The sequence below is a fragment of the Morchella sextelata genome (assembly GCF_020137385.1).
Source record: "Morchella sextelata strain SCLS chromosome Unknown scls_9, whole genome shotgun sequence".
NCBI classification, from domain to species: Eukaryota; Fungi; Ascomycota; class Pezizomycetes; order Pezizales; family Morchellaceae; genus Morchella; species Morchella sextelata.
The window spans coordinates 408,247-431,036 of record NW_025408624.1 but is presented as its reverse complement, the minus strand read 5'-3'; the positions used below and the strand labels follow the sequence as shown (position 1 = coordinate 431,036).

Below are 22,790 nucleotides of genomic sequence, written 5' to 3'. Positions count from 1 at the left end.
CACCCAACTACCTAGATATTAGGCGTCTTTGGTGTCCCTGTGTATTGAGGAAGTTATGTAGGTGAGTTTAGATCTACCGCGGGTACGCGTATGCCCGGTATCTTGTTTCAAGGTGGTGAAATGCTTAGAGTATCCCGCAAAGTGTTCGGTCTCTCAGATGGCAAGAGCCAGACAGTATCATCCTCGCGTCGTAGGGGATAGCCAGTGCTTGTCCTAAGTAGCAAGTAGGTTCGCAGTCGGAAATTCAGTACCGCCGTCGCCAATGGTAGGTCTCGACGGCAAATGTAACGTGGTTCTGCAGCTGGTAGCGAGGCCGCGCTTGGGGAAATAAGAAACTAGAGCAAAGGATTAGGGGGGCGAGCTCACCAGAATAATCGTACTCGATGGGAAATACGGCCTGTTACATACCCAGGCCCACGGGGAATTGAGACCCCGCACCAGAATTAACATACACCAGCGGCAGGAGCCCCCCTCATCATATGGCCCATCAGATAACTCGCATCATAGACCATCACTCGATCCACTCTCTCCACTCCTTCCACACCCGCACATGACCGCCGATCCGCAAGAAAACAAGCATGACTTGCAGCTTGCCCTACTCTCCCTACATACATCTCTCCTCCCTACATACGTCGTCGCTGCGAGCAAAAGCCTGATCCGTCGGAAATAAGCGTCGCCTGCATTGGGGGGGGGGGGGTGTTGGCACCTCTAACACCGATCTCTTATCGCCCGCGCGTGTAAAATACGCCTCCGATCTGATATGATATGAGGGGGGTAGTGGGAGCCCTAACCCTGTGGGAAGTGATGTTTTGGTTCTGCACTTACGGAAGCCGCGGAGGGGCTATGGGGGCGCTATATATATAATAATCATGGGGGCGCTATATATATAATAATCACAGGTGCTGCTGATTACTCTACTCTTAATTTTCCTGACGTTTGAAAAAGGAACCACTATTGCATACATATAAATACGCGCTAAGTCCATAATTTAGCATGGTATGCAATAGCGGTTCCTTTTACAAACGTCAGGAAGATACATATGAGCAGAGTGGACTGCAAGGCAAGCATAGAGGGGCTGCAGGGCCGTTTGTAAGCTACATGAGCTGGTGGTACAGCGGCTGGGCTGACTGGTAAATATTATCTACCTACATACATGAATTCTGGAAAGAATGAATAGAATAATTCTGAGATAATAGAGAGGGGGGCGGGGAACAAGTATGGTTGGGGTGAGTAGGGAGAAAGGTAATGTCTATGAAGGCAGATAATTATGTCTGTGCGTGCCATACATGAATCGTAGCTGTACTGTGGTAGATGCATGTCATGTCATGGTCACTCTTATCACGTCAGGTTCGTGGTTTCGTCATATACGTCTGTAAGGTAGAATAAAGACTCCTCCTGCAGAAGGATGAGGGGGGGGATAAAAAAGAAGAGGAAGAAAGCAGATAACGCCGTATTGTAGATAACAACCCAAGAATAGCCACAAAAAGAAAGATATGATGATGAGTAAGAGGATGGGGAAGATATTCAAAAAGGGGAGGGTGCGGAGGAGGAGGAGGGGGGAAATTGAAAGTAAAGGGGGGGAAGGTCTAAGGAAGGAGGATCTCATCCAATCCGCCAGAGCTCCACCCCAATAACCTCAAACTTCTCCCCGTCATCCGATAACGGCTCGTTGCCAAATGTCATGCAGCTCTGCGACACCCCCTTCTCGAAGATGTCGTCAAGCCACAGCCCGTACTTGCCGTCACTAGAATAAAACAAACCCATATCAGCTCGGGATCTGCCGGGAGAGGAGTAGAAGGGGGGTTAATTAAAATCGGGAGGGGAAAGGTGGGAGGGGAAGGGGAAGGGGAAGGGGAAGGGGGTATATTTACCCTCCGCCCACTGATAACGACGTGTTATCGCACAGGATCATGTAATCATTGATACCGCTATACGGAAACGCCTTGAACCGAATCCTGTCCGTATTATCCGGCGTCGACGTTCCCGACGCCGACGCCCGGGTCGGCAGTATCGACGCCTTCCACAGGAAGCACTCGCCGGTGCCGTAGTAGCGTCCCGACGGGTGGAAGGGCTCGTTGACGAAGGCGCCAAAGATCTACAAATATATATATAACACCAGTTAATAAAAGACCTCACTCTACTATACTAGCTACCCATCCGCGCAGCAACAATCAAAAGCAATGCCGTGGAGGGGGGGGAAACCTACCCCGCCAGAAGAATCCTTAACCACGAGGACAAAGCTCCCCTTCATACCGCGGCGATAGAGGGTCGCCAGGCTGACGCCATGCTGCTCCAGCGAGTAGGCCAGCGTCCAGTTCTCATGCAGCTGCAGGCGCGGCGGCAGCAGTAATCGGATCTCCTCGGCGAGGGCGCGGGAGAGCAGCCGAGAGTTTGTGGACGGTACGTAGCCGGTGAGCTGAAGCGGCGCGAGCGGCGGAGGCGAGAACGAGGATGACGAGGGCGACGTCAGGGCTGGTGGGAGCGAGGCGGGCCGCATCTTCTTCTTCTTTGCGGCGGCGGGGGTGGTGGAGGCGTCGGAGGTGAGGCGGTGGAATGTCCATGTGAGGGCGGAGGTGATGGTGCCGGGAATACTGGGTAATGAGGCTGATGCAGTGCTCATGATTGTTCCGGTGGGTGGTAATGGTATGGTAGGGGTATGATGTATGTCGCTGGGAGGTGATGTAGATTCAATGGAGGTTTTTCTTTCTTGCTTTTTTTGGTTATTTTGGTTATTTTGGCTCTGTAGGTACTCCGGGAGTTTGGGGGCCGGGGATTTTCGTTTCTTTCTTTGATTAGCTACAAGGAAGAAAGAGGAAGAAGGGCCTTTGAAGAGGGGGGGCGATTAAAGCTGTGGAATTGAAAACGGATCGAAGGGGCCAGGTAATCAATGATCAATGATGCCTGCTGCAAGTACCTCGAGTGAATGAATGCTAGCTATCTATGTAGCTGGGACTTGTATGTATGTGTGATAGTACCGTACCTCTTGCTGTAATTATATGTAGAGTATAGAGTATATATATATGTAGGGTAGATTATGTATGCATGTAGGTGCTTGTAGAGGATTGTAGAGGATTGTAGTGCTAACCTCTGACTGACTGATGCTTGCTAGCTGCGAGGCCACGATATTTCCGGTGTCGTGTTCTGTCGACAGGCTCCACCATGCTCTAATTATATGAATCACCTCACAGAGACAGACGAACAGACATGGTATAATGGATAATGCTCTATGGTTGCAGCGTAGCAGCAGAAGCAGAGGCGTTGTTGTTGTGCCTGTAAGTCTTACGTACATGGACGTAACGGAGCTTTTCTCTCGCTCTCACTCTCTCTCTGTAGCGCTAGCTACTTTTAAGGTGGAAGCCAGTAGTATTTGTGTCTTCTGGGCGTTTCCTTCAATTTGCCTTTGCCTAATAAACGTTTCACAACACAGATTGACTTTTTTTTCTATGGCTGCATATACATACACATAGCAGCAGCAAGCAGCATGTGGCAGGCAGATAGAGATAAGGTAGATTCAAGGTCGACTCAAGCATATGTCATTACACGAGATTCAGAGTCTGAGTGGTGATGCCTCGCATGCTGTTTTTTCTTTTTTTTCTCGCCAATTGTGCAATTAATAATATTTAACATACAATTGCCTACTTAACCTACAGCCTACTCTATTCATGTGTCACGGGCTCAATGCTCACCAGGAGGTTTGTTTACCGTCATACCATCCATCGACGGCAATTGGGAACAGAGTGGCGACACACGGACCGGTAATAACCATTTGGGTCGGATCTGAGCTCCACGGGGACGGGCAAGGGAAGGGGAAGGGGAGGAAGGAAGGCAAGTCACAGAAAGTGAGTCGAGTGGGTGTCATTCGAAACCCGACCCAGTGCAATGGAGAGAGAGGTTTCAAGCGATTGGCCCATTGGGTGTTGGCAATTGGGTAGAGACCTTCCCTTCCCTTCCCCCTCCTCTCTCCACAGGAAAACGGTATTTTTGGGCACCGGGCCCGTGTTATTTAGGAGGGACCAGTAATATGCTGAGGCTGTGTACTATGCAGCCTGGCGCTTCCTCAGTAGGTAAATACGGTAGAGTAGCAGCGGCGACGGTGGGCCCAGGGAGAGGGAAGAGAAGTGAGTGAGATCTTAATCGGGAATTGGACAGGATTACGGGTCCGCGGGAGGGGAGAGAGCGTTATCTCCACAAGCGTTTTTTTATTTTATTTTTTCTTTCACTCTTTGCTCTCGTTCTGTTGGGTGGGTGGGTGCGATGGCCCAGCTGCAAGGTGTGGATGGATACGGGGGTCATGGTTGTTGTTGTGGTTGTATTTATTTATTTATTGAAACAACCCCCCAACGTCGTCATTCAGCTGCGAAACATTCCGGGAAAGTAGACGTCACGACGTAACTAGCGGGGTTTCTTTCTTTATGGGTCTGCCACGAATTGAAAACTCCATGTAGATATCTCTCTCGTCGTATTCTTCTTCTTCGTTTTGGCTCTCCTTCTAGTTCTTACTCTTCGTCTCCTCACCCTTCTTAATAGTTTGGTTCGATTCACTCATTCGTTCGTCACCCCCGGTATCTTTGTCCCGAGTTAAGTTGCTAACTGCAACGGTAGAGTTAGATACATACTTACCTCATCTCATCTCGTACCCCCTCCACGGTCCACCCCCCAAATCTCTTCCACCATCACCACCACCATTACTTTTTCAATAACCACCACCCCATCTCTCCGATCTTCTCTCCCGTTGCAACAATATTAGATCCCCCTCCTTTCATTATTTCCAGCCCCCCTCCCCTCCCCTCACTCTCTTGGTCGCTATCGTTACCCTCCCACGGCAATTTTTTTCATTCATAACAACCCATGGGCAGTGGACTATAATCCACAAAGAAACGAGAGAGCGAGAGCGAGCGAGATAGAGTCCCTGGCACGAGAGCTGCACGGCCTTGCATCTCCTGCGGGTGTCACTACTACTCAACTCCCCTCACACTCCAACAACATTTCCACCACACGCAACCCCCCAATGCCCGGAGAGCTCCTCGTATCATCCGCGCCAATGGAGGTCGACTCTGCATCCAGCAGCAGCACTACAACGCTCACGCTCCAAAAGAAGCTTGCCGGAAATGTCGCGAAGAACACGATCGATCTGTACCTGATCTCCGATGAGGACGCGCACTACGAGCAGGAGATCCTGCGGGATCCCTACTCCTCGCTGAAGCCGTGGATGAGGTATATCGAGTACAAGATGAAGACTGGCACCATCCAGGAGCAGGTTTTTGTCTTTGAGAGGGCTTGCAAAACGCTCCCGAGGTCTTATAAATTATGGAAGATGGTGTGTTTTGCTTCACGTCCCGGAATACTTTTCTCTCTTTTTTTTTTGCAACTGTTTTTGCTGACGCGTCTTGGCCACGGCAGTATCTTGATATTAGAGTTAAGCACGTCTCGTCCCTTAACCCGGCTAGGTATAGAGCGGAGTATGAGAAGGTCAACGATTGCTTTGAGCGCTCACTTATCCTGCTCAACAAGATGCCCCGCATCTGGACCGATTACCTCTCTTTCTTACTCAAGCAGTGCCATGTAACCAAGACCAGACGTACCTTCGACCGTGCCCTCCGTGCTCTTCCCCTAACTCAACACAACCGCATTTGGGCCCTCTACATCCCGTTCGCCAACTCGGCCTCCGGAGAAACCGCTATCAGGATATGGAGGCGGTACATGCAGGTGCACCCGGAGGAGGCCGAGGAATTCATCGAACTGTTGGTCGAGATGGGGCGATACGAGGAGGCAGCGCAGAAGTGGATCCAGGTGCTGGACAACCCAAACTTCCGCAGCAAGCAGGGAAAGAGCCATTTCCAGATGTGGAGCGAGCTGTGCGATCTCCTCGTTGACAATGCAAGGGAGATCAAGAACATCGACGTGGAGAAGATTGTCCGGAGCGGGATTGGGAAGTTCAGCGACCAGCGGGGGAAATTATGGACATCGCTGGGAACTTATTGGATCTCAAAGGGCGACTTTGAAGCTGCTAGAGATGCGTTCGAGGAGGGTGTTACCACCGTCATGACTGTGCGCGACTTTACGCAGATTTTCGACTCGTACACCGAGTTTGAGGAGTCCGTTATTGGGACTTTAATGGAGGATGCTGCTGAGCGGCAGATAAAGGGGAAGGTTGACGAAGATGCGGATTTCGACCTTGATATCCGCATGATGCGCTTTGAGCAGCTAATGGACCGACGACCGTTCTTGGTTAACGATGTGTTGCTAAGACAGAACCCCAACAACGTTATTGAGTGGGAGAAGCGGGTTGCGCTTTGGGGTGATAACAAGACACAGATTGTGCAGACATACACCGATGCCGTGGCAGCCGTTAGTCCGAAAAAGGCGGTGGGACAATTCCACTCGCTTTGGGCTGGGTACGCTAAATTCTACGAGAAGCACGGGGATATCAGGCAGGCACGGATGATCATGGAGAAGGCCGTTCGGGTCCCGTTCAAGTCGGTACAGGAACTTGCAGAAATGTGGGTGGAGTGGGCCGAATTGGAGCTCCGTAATGATAACTTCGACGAGGCCGTCAAGATTATGGCTAAGGCCACTCAGGCGCCGAAGAGAAGCACGGTCGATTACTTTGACGAGACATTGACTCCGCAGCAGAGGGTGCACAAGAGCTGGAAGCTGTGGAGTTTCTACGTTGACCTGGTGGAGAGTGTTAGCTCATTGGAGGAGACAAAGAAGGTCTATGAGAGGATTTTTGAGCTCAGGATTGCGACACCACAAACTGTTGTGAATTATGCTAATCTTCTTGAGGAGAACAAGTACTTTGAGGAGAGTTTCAAGGTAAGAATTCTGATGTGTCTGATCTATAAATAGGCGTATGCTGATCTTTACCAGGTTTACGAACGAGGATTGGATCTATTCTCCTACCCCGTTGCATTCGAACTATGGAACTTGTACCTCACCAAAGCCGTCAACCGTCAAATCGATATTGAGCGACTCCGCGACCTCTTCGAGCAAGCTGTCGAGGGCGTTCCACCCAAGTTCGCAAAGGTTCTCTACCTCATGTATGGCAATCTCGAGGAGGAGCGCGGTCTCGCTCGCCACGCAATGCGAATCTACGAACGCGCCACCCGCGCCGTTGCCGATGAAGATCGCTTTGAGATGTTTGACTTTTATATTACTAAGTCTGCCTCTAACTTTGGTCTTACTTCTACGAGACCCATCTACGAACGTGCCATCGAAGCACTTCCCGACAAGGAGGCTAAGGAAATGTGCCTCAAATTCGCCGAGATGGAGCGCCGCCTTGGCGAGATTGACCGTGCCAGAGCCATTTACGGCCATGCATCCCAGTTCTGTGATCCCCGTATCAGCCCAGAGTTCTGGAGCAAGTGGGAGAGCTTTGAGATCCAGCATGGTAACGAGGACACGTTCAAGGAAATGCTTAGAATTAAGAGAAGTGTGCAGGCACAGTATAATACCGACGTTAACTTCATTGCGTCCCAGGCCTTGGCAAGAGGGCAGCAGAAGGGCGCACAGGATGAGGATGACGAAGATGATGAGAAGGCGGACGCCATGGCTGCGCTTGAGAGGGAGGCAAGAGCGCCACAGGGCTTTGTGGCTGCAAAGGAGGGCAATATTATCCCAAGTGCGCCCAAGAATGCACCAAAAGTTGATAGCAACCCAGATGCTATTGATCTAGATATGGAAGGCTAGATTAGACTAGACACCACGTGGAGGATTATTATGAGACCTTATATACCTAGTCTAGTGTTATTTTTCTTTTAGGCGTAGTGGTTGGTGGAAGGGGTCCGGGGAGGCACAGTCTGTCATCGTTCAATCGTATCTTGTAACCTGTGATTATTGTATTGTGTGTAGTTGGTTGGTTGGTATTTCTTTTTTTTGTTTTCCTAGTCTGTTAGGGCGGGTCTGCGAGGCGTTTTACCTTTTTTTTATATTTTTTTTTTCTCTTTTCCCGCATTTCTTTTTCTTACTATTATTACTGCTACTACTGCGACTATGAAACTCTCCTCGAACGGATGCGCGCGCCTCTTTTTTACAATCGGTGGCCCATCGCGACATCTTACACACGCTCACTATACCACAGATCTGATCTCACTCATTCACTCACTCTCACTCACTCATTCATTTATCCATCTCTCATTGGCTCTCTCTTACTATACCTACTACATTCGTTAGATCTAAAACTCTCATATACTTGTCTGTTTTTTTTTTCTTTCCTTTTTGGGGTTCAGTATGTAACTGTCTGTTAGTACTGTAAATAAACTAGCCAGCCTAGTTCTAGTTCCGCATCAAAGGCTCTTTGTCTGTCCGGTTCTTTGTCCCCTTGTACTAGTGGCAGTCGATTATTGTACCGTAGAGCTTGCTTGCTGTTTTTGTGTTATAGAGGATATAGATAGGGTTTTCCGGGGGGCATATAGGGTTTGGTTTTTTGGCCGGTGGTGTAACTTAGCTGCCCTAGTTTCAATCATGTGTGCGGTGGGCTTCCGAGATGTGTGTTACTGTCGGAACACGCGGCCCAGCTGGGGGTATATGGATGGGATGGGACGGGGCCTTTATATACGTGGTGATAAAACAGACAGCTGGCCGCCTAGCTCGTCGCCTGTTTCAAATCGAATTGAATCGTGGGGTTCTGGTCTTACCTCTATATATATACCCATAAGCTTACCATACTACATATCAAAATCAATGTCCTACGCCCTCTACATCCTCCTCCTCCTACTCCTCCTCCTCCTCCTCCCCCCACCCGTCCACCCCGTCCCCCACACCCTCCCCAGCCCCTCCTGCCCACCCGTACCCCCCTCCCCCCTCGGTACCAAATGGCACACCAGCAACACCTGCTACTACCCGTCGAAATACCTCCCCACCTCCTTCACCTGCGAGACGTCCGTAGCCTCGCCGCTGACGTCGGAAGTGCTGGCGGCGATGGACGACCTGCTAGCAAAGAAAGGCGAGTTCTGGTGCGAGCAAGAGAACCCCGGTGGGAGTAGGTGCACGCAGGTGGCGAGGGGGGTCGCGATATGTGGGGCGCTTGGGAGCAGGATGCAGTGTAAGGTGTTGGTGGGGGTGGTGAGGGGGTTGGTGGACTGGTGTCCCGGGGATAGGGTAGGAGGGGTGGTGGAGGTGGGGATGGAGGAGGTGGCTGGGGTGGTGAGGGTTGTGGGGAGGAGGGTGGTGGTTTATTAGGGTAGATTGTTGGGGTGTGGGGTGGTGCTGGTGGTGGTGGTGATCATTGACGGTGGGTCATGGTTGGTCACTCGGTGTGGTGGTTTTGTGTTTTGGTGCTGTGGTGGCAAGGGTGAGTGTGTGCGTGGATGGGGCTTGTATTTTATTTTAGAGGGTACTTGTGGTACTGGTAGTGCTGGTAGGGACGCTGGTAAGACTACTTTGTGGCGAGTATAGATAGGGTATGGTGCGGTGTGATGGACGCCGAGGTTGAATTATAACCTTTTCATTCGCCTATTGCGCCACAAATCGCTGTCTGGCCTTTTGAGTCTTGACCCTCTAGCCTTCGGTCATTGCATCTATATGGATAATATCGGTGCGTAGTATCCATATCATCCCAAGAAACATACACCCATGTAATCCTGTGCCTACACATCTCCTTCCCAGACTTTTATCCCATACCAACTCGTTCCTGGTATGTTTATGCTTAATCAACACAGTCTAGACACGTGCCCATATAGTCAGTCCATCCGTCTAAATCTACAAATAACAAGCCTCCAAAGCTAAACGCCTCTCTTTTCAAAAAGTGTATCTGCTGGGATTCATAACATGATTCAGGCATGTCAGCAGGTCATATGATCACGGGGACGGCCCGTCCCGGAATAGAGTTGGGGTGTAGTTAGTCAGGTCATATGACGTGACGTGGGGTTGTAGTCAGGAGAGCTGAGTGTGGTGATTAGGCGGGAGAGGGAGGGGGATGACGCTGGGGTGAGGTTGGGGTGAATTGGTAGTGTCTCTGCTGAAACCTAGGCCTCGGACGGGCTGTAGTATTCGGGATGTGGTTGCGAGTTGTGGCTACAGCGAAAGCTTGCTATAACGGTACCTTCTATAAGGGTAATCTCTTATATAAGGGTAATCTCTCTATAACGGTACCAAATTCCGGTCCCGAGCGTACCGTTATAGCAAGCTTTCGCTGTATCTGTCCGTCGGGGGTGTGACTATCTGAAGGGTTAGGTATGTCTTAAGCTTTCTGCTGGGTGCGCTGGTGTGGTAATTTCATCATGGATTATCACTCGTATTATTTGCCCTCTATTGCGCGGCTTGTGTGGTCCCCGGGATGCCCGGTGCGGGTCGTGTATGAGTGAGTGTAGGACATTTAAGCTGTGTTTTTTCTCTTACTTTCTGTTGCGGAGTGTTCCTATGAGGTGAATACGTGTAGCTGAAAATCTCAGGTCTACTACATGCCCGGTGGGTCGGGGACGGAGTATTTGTGAACTTCCCATGAACAATGCTGCCCCAGGCTACCTAGGAATATATGCCACTCAGGACAACAGGCGAGTGAAGTCGCCCGCATCACTCACAAGTAATACTGCATGTCTCTAACATTGCTAAATCTACGGCCGGCTTTTTTGCTCCCCCGCGCGGCCCCGGTAGGTATACTCTGTAGAGAGTAAAAGCCATCAGCTCAGGAAATGTATCTTGGTCATATTGGTAGGCAAATCTAGTCCCTCTATCACTCGCCATCTGCCCCCTAGGTATGTGTAGTGTTGTATGAAGGTAGAATACCACACCTGCTGCTGCTCCCAAGATTTGTCTGGATCGTTGGCAATACAAGACAGCGCTCTTAGGTCATAGCTTGAACGAGATGGGGAGGAGTAGGGGCTTACTCGGTTATACATAACGCATTTCTCCGTCTTTTCTTGCTAGTTGAGAAAAGGCCTCGCAAGTGGGTGTTCTGCCACGTCCCTGCTCTTAAAAGCCAGATATCCCCCTAACTGTGGTCGGTGGAATATCTATTCTTCCCTTATATCACTGCGTGTCCCCTAGCTATTCCGCCGGGCATATAGGGGTACCTTCAGTCTTCTTCTCCACGAATCTTAAACTATCGAGAGCCATTGGGTTTATGCTCAACACCCAATTTGGTGGGGAAATTTCACGATGTCCAGTCTCAAGGAATTCAATACCACGGCATCGGAGATGAAGAGGATAAGGAGGCTCTATGGAGGAGAGTGCCTTAAGATCAACTACCTACAATTTACATCCCGAGACGAGAAAAATAGCCGTAGCCTCGTGCCATCATTATTTCGGCCGGAGATTTGGGTTAATACTAACCACCTTCATGAGAAGAAATGGGGCTTTGAACTAAGGACTGTTCTCTCTCAAAGCTCGAGGCCCAGAAAGAACGCTGGCCCAGAACTACGCAGCGAGCATTCTCCAAGGAAACCCTGCAGCTGGCTGGTTACCCTAGATCTTACCAGGCACTGTATTTATGCCACTAAGTAAGCATCGTCACGATTCGGTAGTTGAAGAAGAAGTAATGGGAAGCGGCACTTTTCTTCAGCGAGGACCCTATCGCCCACAGTGGTTCGAGGTGGGGCGACAGGAGAGCGGCTTTATTCACTGCTGGAATTCATTGTACAGCTTTCTATTGAGCTTTTGGCTCAACGTCTTAAGGTATACATGTAGGCTATAACGTTCAGGTAAGACCTTCCTATAATGGCTCTATTGCATATCAAGAGGGAAGAGGATTGAACCTGGAGCTGACTTTTAGGATATTTGGTGGTAATATCTTGGTTTTAACTGAAGAATTGATTACAGGAGGCAAAGCACATTGTAGGAGTGTTGGGAGAGGCTCTTAAGTTCGAGGGAAAAGAATACAGAGAACTCTCTCCCCCATACCCTATGAGCTTGGCGGGATATCTGGCAGTATCCTGCCAGTTTTTACGCCCCCTCGTGAGCGGTTTCTTGTTTACCTAAAAAAGATACCAGCTTTCACCGATTTCTCTGTGGTAACTACATATAGTATAGTCTCTTATTAACTACGTCCCACTAAGAGCGCAGCTCACAACGTCTTCATGAGATTTATTAACCACTCAAAGCAGCTCTTGAGAATATCAAGCATATAATGGTCAAGCTGACATGGGTTCGTGCGCGAGGCCCTAGATCTACGGACACCGTTGTAGACTCGGACAAGGGATTGCGACAGTCTAACCTCTTCTCTCCGAACATCCGTTGGTTCAGCCTTGTGAGCATCAAGCATACGACATCATACTCAGGGTCAGCTCCTGCAGAGAGAAGAATGTAAGGAACACTTCTAGCTAGCTAGGAGCCAATATACTCCACGGCTACCCTACCATGTATGGAGTTTGGGTCGGGATGACGTTAACGCAATTGGGCGTTTACTTATGACACACATAAAATCCCGCGCTTCTGAACGTAGCGGCACAGCTTATGTGATGCTGCGGTCGGGGGACCAGGCCTGCGCATGTGTCATCGCCAGTCGAGTAGCCACATTTTCACGGCACAGTGTATCATGTCGTGTTGAAGGGCGGGCCGTCGGTGGTTGCTGTAGTTGTGGTTGTGGTACGTTGTGGTTGTGGTTGTGGTGGTGGTGAATAGTAGAGCTTAAGGTACTGACACTAGTGTACCTACTTGTTGATTCTGATTCGAGGAAATACTACTAATTGACGCCTCAAGTCATAAGGGAAACAGACTTTTCAATTGTGCCCAATACCAAGCGCAATAAAACCAATTCCTACCGACGTTATTGTGGATACATCGTTGGTCGGTGGTTTAACCTAGTAGAATACTATCTAGGTAATTTCACCACTGCAATCCCAATCACCAACAAGCACTCGCACGCCGTAGCCAGCTTTGCAACGTCCCCAAGCCAACGTTTAGACCACAAACAAAGAATTCTGGCCGCTTACATTCGGCACACGGTCTCCAAGCGTATTCTTTTAGAAGACGATATGAAAGTATGACTCTGGCACAGCTTTCAGCCGCAGCTTGACTCATGCCGAAAGTGCGCTAGTCCCAATACAGGTTTCAATATTTAGTAGATCAGTCAACCAGCATCATGTCAGCGCCGTAGCAGTACTCAGGGCTAGCTAGAGCCAGGCCTGTATCAAAAGGAACAGAAAAAATAATAACTCAAGGACCTCTACGCAGCTAGGGATAAGTAAGTCTATATCAATAGCTTGCCTGATATGGTTGAAAGGTATATAACCACCCTTCACCACTCTCACTCCCACTCCCCCCATCGCTCCCCCCGATCAAGCCGTATCTACACCCTATGGCTCCACGGAACAAAGTCCCCACCCCCATCAACACTCGCCTCCTCTCCCGCCTGCACAATGACTACAAAGACCTCGTCGAAAACCCCTACCCGGGGATCCACATGATTCCTCACGAGCAAAACCTGCGCAATTTCTGTCTCGTCCTGGCGCCGCAGAGCGGGCCGTTCCTGGGGCTGCGTCTTCACTTTGCCGGCCGCCTGCCAGAGACGTGGCCCGCGGACCCGCCGGTGTTGACGAGCTCAGCTTATATAAGGCATCCGAATATCCATGGCCGGTATGTCTGTTCGGATCTGTTGAGGCATGAGCAATATGGCGCACCGGAGGGGTATGTTGGTGGGTATACGCCGGCGTTTACACTCAAGGGGCTGTTTATTCAGTTCTTGTCGTTCTTTTCGTCGGAGCAGGTAATTGAGAACTTCCTCCCCCCCTCCCTCCAAGAAATATTATCAAAGAATAATATAGCTGATAAAGCAATTCTCCACAAACAGGTTGAGCAGGAACATGGTCCCAGCGTCTACATCGGCGGCCGCTTCCAAAAGATCTTTGTCCCCACGGGCGAATTCCAGAGCATCGGAATCGCCACTTTCGTCTTGTCCAATGACAGTCCCGCCAGCACCCCAGGCCGCTTCGACGACGACGCAGCCTACATGGCAGAATTTGAGGCCGGCGGGCGCAAGGAGCGCGTGCTTGAGCGACTCTACACAAGTAAGGGGCGTGAAAGCCTGGTGACTGTATGGCGGCCAAATGCCAACGGCCCGTTTGCGAATGTAAAGATCACCCGGGAGAGTAAGAGGTTTCTCGAGACGCGGAGTCAGTCTCGTCAGTTTACGTGTAAGGAGTGCGGGTATGGGACGCCCTCGATGTCGAGGACGGTACCTGTCAAGGTTCCCAAGGAGTACATGGACCAAGACAGCCCGTTCAGGGAGGAAATGGTGGGGTGTATATCTGCGAACGAGAGGGAGCTCGTGAAGCTGAAGCGGAAGCTGCGGCCAATCAATGCACTCAAGGAGAGAAAATTGGCCGGAGAACATCTACAAGGGAACCAGATCTGTAAGCTGGCAACATATGATGATCTCGCCGAGGCGATTCGGAAGGTCGAGGCCGATATAGCCAAGGAACCACCACCACCGCCGCCCCCAAAGCTCCCTGAGGCGAAGAAGCAGAGCCCAAGCAAAGGTAAAATTTGTTACCTGGGGGATCTCCACGATGATGTTCTCCTTGCCATCGTAGAAACCCTGCCTTCGGAGTCGTTGATAAGTTTCGGAAAGGCATTCCCGCGCATACAAGAGCTCACCACACACCACCACATCCTCCTACAGCGGGAGCTTCGCTGCTTCTTTCTCCGCACGCCCCTCCACACGCCCTCGAATCTACTCGGCGTAGGAGTCCACATCGACGAGAAAACGGGCATGCTCGAGAGCTCGTTCGACTGGCTCTCCATGGACGCCTTCGAGAAGTTCAAGGTGCGAAAAAGCGTCGATAAGAAGGAATTCGAGTTCTTTCTCCCACTCGGCTTCAGCCCAGCTCATTTCGATAGGGCTTACAGTAGTAAAAAGCTGTTTGAGTACATTGACCTGATCGACGCCAAAAATACAAAGAAGAGGGGGGTCTCGGGGCCCGGCAACACCCTCTTCGCGCTCAATGGGGCCGAGAGACGCATGAATGTGCTGTATAGGTTCTGTAACTCCATTGTTGTGTCGTTGATGCGTGCTACAGATGAGCTTTACTCTGGCGGGGCTGTGGGGGATGAGGGAAAGGCGGGTAAGACACTGTTGTTTGCGAGTGAGAAGGCGTGTATCGGATATCTCCAGATATACCACCTGTTGCTGTGCATCATGCGCCAGGAGCCAGAGCTCCGCAAGAGAGCGGTGGAGAGGATAAAGGCCTTCTGCGCCGATGATCAAAACAGGTCAAAGTCTTCAGTCCCTGATCTTGGGGAGTTTATAGTAATGGCTGCAGTGGTTGCAGGCAGCGACAAGTCAGCTTCAGCTGGTACAACCACCCTAGCGCCATTCAACGGCGGGCGTAAAGCCGAGGCCGAAGAGGGCTGGATTATCGCCGGGCAGAAAAAGCGCCAGCTCGAGAAAACAGGGAGTAGTATCTCATGGCGGAAGGACCTCGTCGGGCCCTTCACCGACGAAGTCTTCACCCGCAACGCGCGCTGGGCAATCCAGAAGTACCCAATCCTCGCCAACAAGTACAGCGTCGACCCCAGCCAGCGGATCCGCAAGTCGTTCGACGCGAGCAGGACCTCGCTCCGGCTGGTGATGTTCCAGGTGTTTTTCCTGGAGACGTTTACGGCCGAGCATATCACGCGGCAGATGGACAGCCAGTACGGGTTTGCGGGCCCGGAGGTGCCGGCGATGATTACGAGGGGGATCAAGGAGATCTATGAGGTTAATGGATATAAGCAGTTCTGTGAGCGGGTTGGGTTCAAGGGTGCGGTGGGCGGTGAGTGGTGGCCCGAGGCGATGAGTAGGGTGTTGCTGAGTGCAGTGGAGAGGAGTGAGATGAAGGGGTATCATCGTGCTCATCGGGAACGACCGTGATACCAAAAACAATACATCCCAACACTGCTCGGCTCTCGCATAGCCTGCGGGTTGCCGTTTCTTTCTTATAGCAGAAATCCGGGCCGGGCAATGCTTGAAAACTGCAGAAGGTCTTTTGGTGACGGTGGAGGAAACCATCCACCCAGCTGACCAGGCTAGAGGAGAGCTCGCGAGATTTGGGACATTGTAGTAATATTGTGCATAATGTATATAGTTAAAAGTATATGTAGACTTCAACCATCAAAGAACAAAAGATCCACAGTGGCCAAATAACCACACCAAGCTTACGGTTGGCAATTGGGTGTTTGATCTTGGTATTAATTTAGCTATTATAGCTACTTTAGTCAAAGGTCTGCGTTAGGTATGGCACGTACGCCAAGCCACCCGAGTGACACCCTATGAATCAAATGCATCATTACCTCTCACTCGCTATCCGCCACCAACCAATACACTGCTACCTCTGCCTTAGCAGCCAAACCGCGCAGAGACTCAAAAGGTGCGCCGTGGCGGCAAGAAAATGATCCATAACATTTCAAGTCATCTGCTGTAAGACATGGTACCACGATAAAAAGCTAGAAAAAACACAAAAGATGGGGAAGAAAAAAATGCGAAAGAAAAAAGGACATAACAATTACACCAAGCACATCCAGTCCATACCCCACTATCCATCCATATCCGCGTATCCGTATCAAGCCTTAAGTACCGTCACCCCACCACCCGTCACCCCGCTTTCCCCGGAAACCCACGGAGCTCAACCACACACACGGGAGGGGAAAAAAAATGAGAGCAAGAAACGAACGAAAAAGAAACCCACAACATAAGCATAGAAAAAGAAAGAAAAAATGAAAAAAAAGCACACAAGGAAACGCCAATTCTACACCACAGCTATCAATTTAGTTAAAAAAAAAAAAGAGCAAACAAGTAAGGTTAGTAGCATCTCTACGTCCGCTCTACTGCAGTCCCTCGTCACTATCGTCGTCAAAAGCCTCTACTTCGGCGATTGCCTCGTCTCTAGGGCCGCCTGTGTGCCCATGTACACTTGGTTCCGAGTCGGCGACATTGATGACTTTCTTGCCTTGCACCTGTTCCCCCCGCCACGGTTATTAGCCCCGAATCCCCCATGTTGGGCAGGATGACCATACTTCACTGACGCCTCGCCGCCATTCTTTCCAGTCTGCCTCGTTCTTTATCAGGAACGCTAAAAGCATGCTGGGGTCCATCTCTTTGAGGTGCAGTCTACGTAAGCGGCGAGTATGGCATGTCTCAATCTCCTCGGAAGTGTAGTTTTCCGGTTTTTCACGGTGGGGGAGAAGCGGACGGGCTTGATGTGGGTCGAGGTAGAAGAAGGTGTCGCCCTGGACGCCGACGAAGTAGTGCGATGATGATGGGCGACCGCTGTGGTAGGGAGTGTTAATATGGCTAATAGGGGATGAAATGGAGAGCAGAGGATTACCCAGCGATACCGACGGACTGCGGCATCTGTACGCAGGCCTTTAGAGCCTCCCAGTAGACTGGTGTAACCCGCTCGATGCCGAGACGGATCCCAACGAGGACAAGCGTGGGCTTGAAGACCCCATCGACAATTGCGACTTTGCGGAAGGCATCTTCGTAGACGTCGCCACCATCGCGGGTAATATACACGCGGAGGCCGGCGGGCTCGTAGTTATTTGATAGCTCTCTGTGGCCCGTTAGACAACTCCTTCCGAAAAAACATGCCGCATTATTCGGTCGGTGAGCTTACTGAATACACCTCGCAGCCGCTGACGGGCCAAACCACTCTCCCGGGTGCTTCCCACAAGCTTCCTCCCCATGCTTAACAAAGCGATGAATAGAGAATGGAGCCTTCGGGTCGTCTGCAAATAGCGCTAATAGCTTCTTCTCTGCCGCCGGGTTTTGTCCACGTCGCCAATCTACACACTACTATTAGCTTTCAAATCCGTGGATATAAGGTTAAACCACTAAGCAAACACGCACCCCGACCAAGCTGCAGCTCCAACAGCGTATTCGCAAGCACACACTGCCCCGAGCGTATCATGCACCCCCACCCGCTATCGCTAGTAAACCCCGCCGCTTGATTCGGCATTTGACTTCTCAGGTTCGTAATAAACGAGAGGCCTGCGGCGTTATCCGCCGACTTTGCGATGGGCGCAAAGTCGCTGCGATACGTCATCCAGATGCGGGACTCGAAGTCATCCAGGAATGGTTTTGGCCACGACGACTCCCCCTCTGTATCCGTACGTGAAGTGAGAATGGGTGAGTTCAAGATGCCGCTTGTCTCGGCGGAGGGAGGAGGCGCGCCGGGGCACTGCGGAAGGACGCTCGGGTACTCGCGGCCGAGGAGCCAGATGGAGTTCATGGCGTCGGTGTTCTTTGGTTCGGGGTCCCACAGGAATTTTTGGACAAGGCGGTGGATTCCCTCGTTGCTAAAACTGAACATGTTCTGTTCGGGGGAGGCGGCTGCTTTTTCTAGGTGCAGCAGCAGCAGCAGCGGTTGGGAGGGAAAGGCGAGGAAGGAGGAGAGGGGGTGTTTGGAATGGATCGAAGGTCCGCTGCAGATGTAGGGTGTTTTGTGAGATGTTGGTGGCCGATGAGTAAAGTAGGAGGGAAAGAAGGGGGGGGGGGGGGTGGAGTGGAGTGTGGAGTGTGGGGGGGATAGCTGACTGGAAGTTGAGTTGAGAAGGGAGGGAGAGGGGGTGAAGGGGCTGGGAGAGACGTGTTCTGTCTGTAACTTTTTTTTGTAGATGAAGCTGCCGGTAGTGTAGCTCCTTCTGTCACTTACTCTGAACTCTGAACTCTCTTCTTCACCTTCAAAGTCTACAGGCACAACAGCAGTAGTAGCATGCAATACCAAGAAATCGTTGTGTCAGAAACACAGTAGACAGAAGGGGTTGGTTTGGTTTGGTCCTGGATGGCTACAGAGTATGATATGTACGGATAGCTGTGTAACTCCAGAGTAACTACTCCAGAGCTTCAGTCTGCGATGGTGAGTGATGCTGCTGAATGCGCCGTTGACGCGAGTGAAGAGAGCCAAGACCCGGGGAGCGAAGAGAGGGGTGAGGGGCGAGGGGCGATTGTGATGTCAGATACTCCTATCTAGGTACAGTCCCGCGATGCTGCTACTCTAAGTTGAGTACATGTATCTATCTCCCACAGCAGGCAGGGCAGAGCACGGTTCACAAGACGAATGAACGTGGACAGCAATAGCAGCAGTTGTGTGTTTCACGAGGGAGGTTGGTCTCGTTACCGGGGGTCCCAGCCAAGTCCCGTGTTGTTTTCTGCGTAAAACTGCTTTAGCATCTCTACTCGTAATTGAGTTTCTGAAACGCTGGCAGAGATTGGATCAGAATCACAGCTGGTCCAGTTCTCAAAATGGCTCATCATGATCATCACGATGACTCTGCTCGGAGAGACACACTCTCCTCCCTCCTGGTGGTACCTTGAAGCTCCTCGGGCCCCACCCTAAATCCCTGCCAGAGCTTCCACCCTTGCTGTTCCGCCAGCCTCGTTAGTTATCGATTGATCTGATAAGATTGTTCATGGATTGTTACATGCCTGCTGCGTATATTCCATCACGTAGTATCCAGACGGACTCAAAGCCCGTAATCATGCTGTAGTTTCAATTGCAAATACACATCCAATAACCTCGATAACATTACCTGTAGGCTGTAGCATCTCATATTAAAAAGAAAAAAGGGCATCTGAAAAGCTGGATGCCTAACAATTTCTGCCCCATTTCTCCGCGCACCCTTCTTCAATTCAGGCAACCGCGCAGCAAGCAAGTACCGCTCCTCCCGCGGCCTCTTGATAAGATAAGGGTGGATGTGAAAGAAAAAGGCGGGACACAACCTGCCTGCTTATGTGAGAACCTACCATACCATGACGACCCACCCCCCGTTTCTTCACCTTCCCACCCAGCTATTTCATATTCCACCTTTCTCCCTTTCATCACCACACATCCAATTGAGCACTGGTCTCAACACATTCTCAACACCCAATGGTCCACCGGGGACGTGGAGCAAATAAATTCCGAGGCGGCGGCGATGCCAGCGGCCGCGGAGGCGGCGGTGGTGGCAGAGGTAACAGAGGTGGTAGAGGTCGTGGCGGCGGTCGTGGAGGCTTCTTTCGAATGGCTGGTACATCTTGACTCTCCTTCTTTCCCTGACTCCCGCACCAGTGGGCTAAATAGTAGCAGGAGACGAAAAGCACAGCTTCTCACTAGCAGACGAGGCCAAAAACACAGAACGGCACCATGGAAACTATGCCGGGGGCTCACTACGCCATGTCAAGATCTCCTTCGTCGCTGCTGGGCACCTCGAGCCCGCGGATCTGCTAAAGCCCCTAAATGCCAATATCCCACCCGTCGAAGAAGGGCAGAACCTTATGCAACCCAGGGCTCAACGAACGACGTCTGACTCAACAGAGGCAGAGGACGAGGACTTCGATATGCAGAATGGCGAGAGCGACTCACCTGCTGAACCCACCGCCACCGGAGACTTGCAAGAGGACCTGGATATGGAGAAGCTCGACCTGGACCCCCCATCAGAGAAACCGTTTGTCGTAGACGTCGTTGGAGACCCTTCACTCAAGCCAAAGGGAAAGAGCATATTCACAATGCCAATCTACTCCCCGGCCCGCGAAATATCACCCGAGAGACCGGGCTCCTCATCCTCCTCTAGTAGCGAGCGTATTGTGTTCATTCCACGTAAAATGCGGCCTGGCCTCTCACGCACTGGCACCAACCTATCAATATCACAAGAACCCGCCTCTTCAGCATCAAAGCAGAAGAAGACCCCCACACCCCTGAAGCGGGAGCCAACGCCACCTCCAAAAGAACCTACGCCACCGGCAGTAGAGGTGAAAGTCATTGAAACTGTCGTATCCCATACCACCATCACAACCGTTAACGACAAACTCCCCGTCGCCCCCACTATTGACTCCAAACCGTTCACCCGTTCCACAAAAGGCAACAAACGTCGTAGCGCCCGTCAACGCAAGAAGGATGAGGAAGAGGAAATAATCCGCGACTACATCGAGAACGTTGCTGCAACCATGCGTGCCGAGGACGCCGAGGACGCCGAGGAACGCGGCGAAGCTGCTCCTGCTGTTAGCGTGCGAGAGCTCGGCGGTGATGACGACCCCGAGGATGCCTGGTCTTCCGCTACAGATTCAGAAGAAGAGGCGGAGGACTCCGATGCCGTCAATGCCTACAAGTCCATTTGGTCAGAACATGAGCTCGAGGACTTTGACGCACTCAGCACTGCCAGCGAGGGTCCACGCGGGCCCGTCAAAATCGTGATCGGGAAACGTAAACGGCCTAGTGGCGTGCAATATCTCATCAAGTGGGAAGGGTACGAGACCGACGACGCAACCTGGGTACTCGCCGAGACGCTGGACTCTGCCGCTGACGCAAAAATCGCCGTTTATGAGAAGATCCTCATGCAGAAAGCTACTGACGCTGCGAATGCCGCTGCAAGCTCAGAGGATAGCGACGATGGCAGTGATGACTATGACGAGGATGACGATGAAGACCTGGATGAAGACGAGAAGCTAGCACGGTTCCTGCAGCATCAGGAGGAGATGGGGATCACTGAGTCTGACCTAGAATTGAACCTTGAGTTGGATGAGCTTATGGAGCTCTCCTTCCCTGGTGGCGGCGGCGGTGGCAGCAGCAAAAAAAAGGCAAAGGGCAAGGGCAAGTCCCGTTACGCCGACATTGTTCTTGACCGACGCACAGGCAGGTTTCCCAGCGCGACTCGATTCGCCGAAGCCTATGACGACTTTGACCCGATGGACTGGGAGCGTCCAAGCTTGTCGACAAAGAAGGGCAAGGGCAAGAAGGGCAAAGGGAAGCAGATTGAGGTTCTGGGAATCAGCGATTCGGAGATTGAGGAAAATATCCGCAATACATGGCAGAAGGACCGTGAGAAGAAAAAGGCGCGGAAGCAGGAGCGTGAAGCATTGAGAGCCGAAGGACTCCTAGGACGCAATCGTACTGTACGCGACCCGAAGGCGAAGTGGAAAGAGGGCATGAGTTCGGGTGATCTTAGGGACGAGATCACACAATTCTTGCTTAGTGAACTGTCAAGGTAATTACCCCTTCTTCCGAGGCTGTAAATGAGAGCGGGACGGACGCTAACGAACCCCAGCATCGCCCTTCCCCCCATGTCAAAGCCGGACCGCAAGATTGCCCACACAATTGCCGCCGCCTTCGGGCTCAAGTCCAAATCAGCCGGCAAAGCCAGAGCCCGCTACACAACCCTCTATAAAACATCCACCTCTGGTCGCTTCGCCCAAGACGAAGACGCCATTAACGATTTGATGGCCAAAAAGAGGTTCTTTGGCCGTCCCGACGTCCACACCGGCCGCGGCGGCCGTGGTGGTGGTGGTGGTCGTGGCTGTGGTGGTGCAGGTGGCGTTGTACACCATCGTGAAGGTGACATTGTCGGTGGCTCGGCCCCAGAGATTGCAGAAGACAACAAGGGCCGCAGGATGCTCGAGAAGATGGGGTACAGGACCGGAATGGCCCTGGGTATCGATGGAAATAAGGGGATTGTTGTTCCTGTCGCTGCGATTGTTAAGATCTCGAAGGCGGGGCTGGGCTAATATGGTACGGGCGTGTTTTTATACTTTTGTTTCCTTTTCTTCCTTCGCTGTATTTTATTTTAGTAGTGTATTTTCAATGCTGGTAAACAGATGAAATTCCCTTAGAATGGGATAGGATTGGGGAAGATAGTCTTGATATCGACAAAAAAGTTTGTCTTTTCTGTTTTTGCTTCTGCTTTTGCTTCTACTTTTCAGACGATGAGATGATAGGTAGATGGGATGGTCGGGTTGTTGATAATAGGAATAATTACTTGCAGAAACTTCATAATCGAACCTACGACCGTAGTCGGGACCAATCTGTGCTGTGCTGTGGTGTGGTGTGGTGAAGCGAGTGATGAAGGATGATCGAGTAGATCATAGAACATCACTCGCCTGGCTTGGCATTAACGCCTCGCCCATC

At 51.3% G+C, this 22,790-nt stretch overlaps 7 protein-coding genes across 7 annotated transcripts; 4 read left to right on the top strand and 3 right to left on the bottom strand.

The window, feature by feature from the left end:
- Positions 1-244: 244 nt before the first annotated feature.
- On the bottom strand, positions 245-1,039 carry H6S33_012800 (uncharacterized protein; the record flags this gene model as incomplete). The annotated part of the gene is made up of 5 exons (XM_044844612.1): positions 245-318; positions 367-397; positions 632-652; positions 707-841; positions 1,025-1,039. The coding sequence occupies 5 exons, from the start codon at positions 1,037-1,039 to the stop codon at positions 245-247; spliced, it is 276 nt and encodes a 91-aa protein (XP_044694509.1).
- Positions 1,040-1,602: 563 nt separating this feature from the next.
- On the bottom strand, positions 1,603-2,620 carry H6S33_012799 (uncharacterized protein; the record flags this gene model as incomplete). Its single annotated transcript, XM_044844611.1, has 3 exons — positions 1,603-1,744; positions 1,872-2,095; positions 2,207-2,620. The coding sequence occupies 3 exons, from the start codon at positions 2,618-2,620 to the stop codon at positions 1,603-1,605; spliced, it is 780 nt and encodes a 259-aa protein (XP_044694508.1).
- A 2,388-nt stretch (positions 2,621-5,008) lies between these two features.
- Positions 5,009-7,689, top strand: H6S33_012798 (uncharacterized protein; the record flags this gene model as incomplete). The annotated part of the gene is made up of 3 exons (XM_044844609.1): positions 5,009-5,317; positions 5,401-6,816; positions 6,871-7,689. The coding sequence occupies 3 exons, from the start codon at positions 5,009-5,011 to the stop codon at positions 7,687-7,689; spliced, it is 2,544 nt and encodes an 847-aa protein (XP_044694507.1).
- A 993-nt stretch (positions 7,690-8,682) lies between these two features.
- H6S33_012797 (uncharacterized protein) lies at positions 8,683-9,180 on the top strand (the record flags this gene model as incomplete). Its single annotated transcript, XM_044844608.1, has 1 exon — positions 8,683-9,180. The coding sequence occupies one exon, from the start codon at positions 8,683-8,685 to the stop codon at positions 9,178-9,180; it is 498 nt and encodes a 165-aa protein (XP_044694506.1).
- Positions 9,181-13,234: 4,054 nt separating this feature from the next.
- Positions 13,235-15,787, top strand: H6S33_012796 (uncharacterized protein; the record flags this gene model as incomplete). Its single annotated transcript, XM_044844607.1, has 1 exon — positions 13,235-15,787. The coding sequence occupies one exon, from the start codon at positions 13,235-13,237 to the stop codon at positions 15,785-15,787; it is 2,553 nt and encodes an 850-aa protein (XP_044694505.1).
- A 950-nt stretch (positions 15,788-16,737) lies between these two features.
- On the bottom strand, positions 16,738-18,224 carry H6S33_012795 (uncharacterized protein; the record flags this gene model as incomplete). The annotated part of the gene is made up of 5 exons (XM_044844606.1): positions 16,738-16,869; positions 16,930-17,182; positions 17,241-17,465; positions 17,529-17,697; positions 17,762-18,224. The coding sequence occupies 5 exons, from the start codon at positions 18,222-18,224 to the stop codon at positions 16,738-16,740; spliced, it is 1,242 nt and encodes a 413-aa protein (XP_044694504.1).
- Positions 18,225-19,781: 1,557 nt separating this feature from the next.
- On the top strand, positions 19,782-22,390 carry H6S33_012794 (uncharacterized protein; the record flags this gene model as incomplete). Its single annotated transcript, XM_044844605.1, has 3 exons — positions 19,782-19,920; positions 19,980-21,873; positions 21,934-22,390. The coding sequence occupies 3 exons, from the start codon at positions 19,782-19,784 to the stop codon at positions 22,388-22,390; spliced, it is 2,490 nt and encodes an 829-aa protein (XP_044694503.1).
- Between the last annotated feature and the right edge of the window lie 400 nt (positions 22,391-22,790).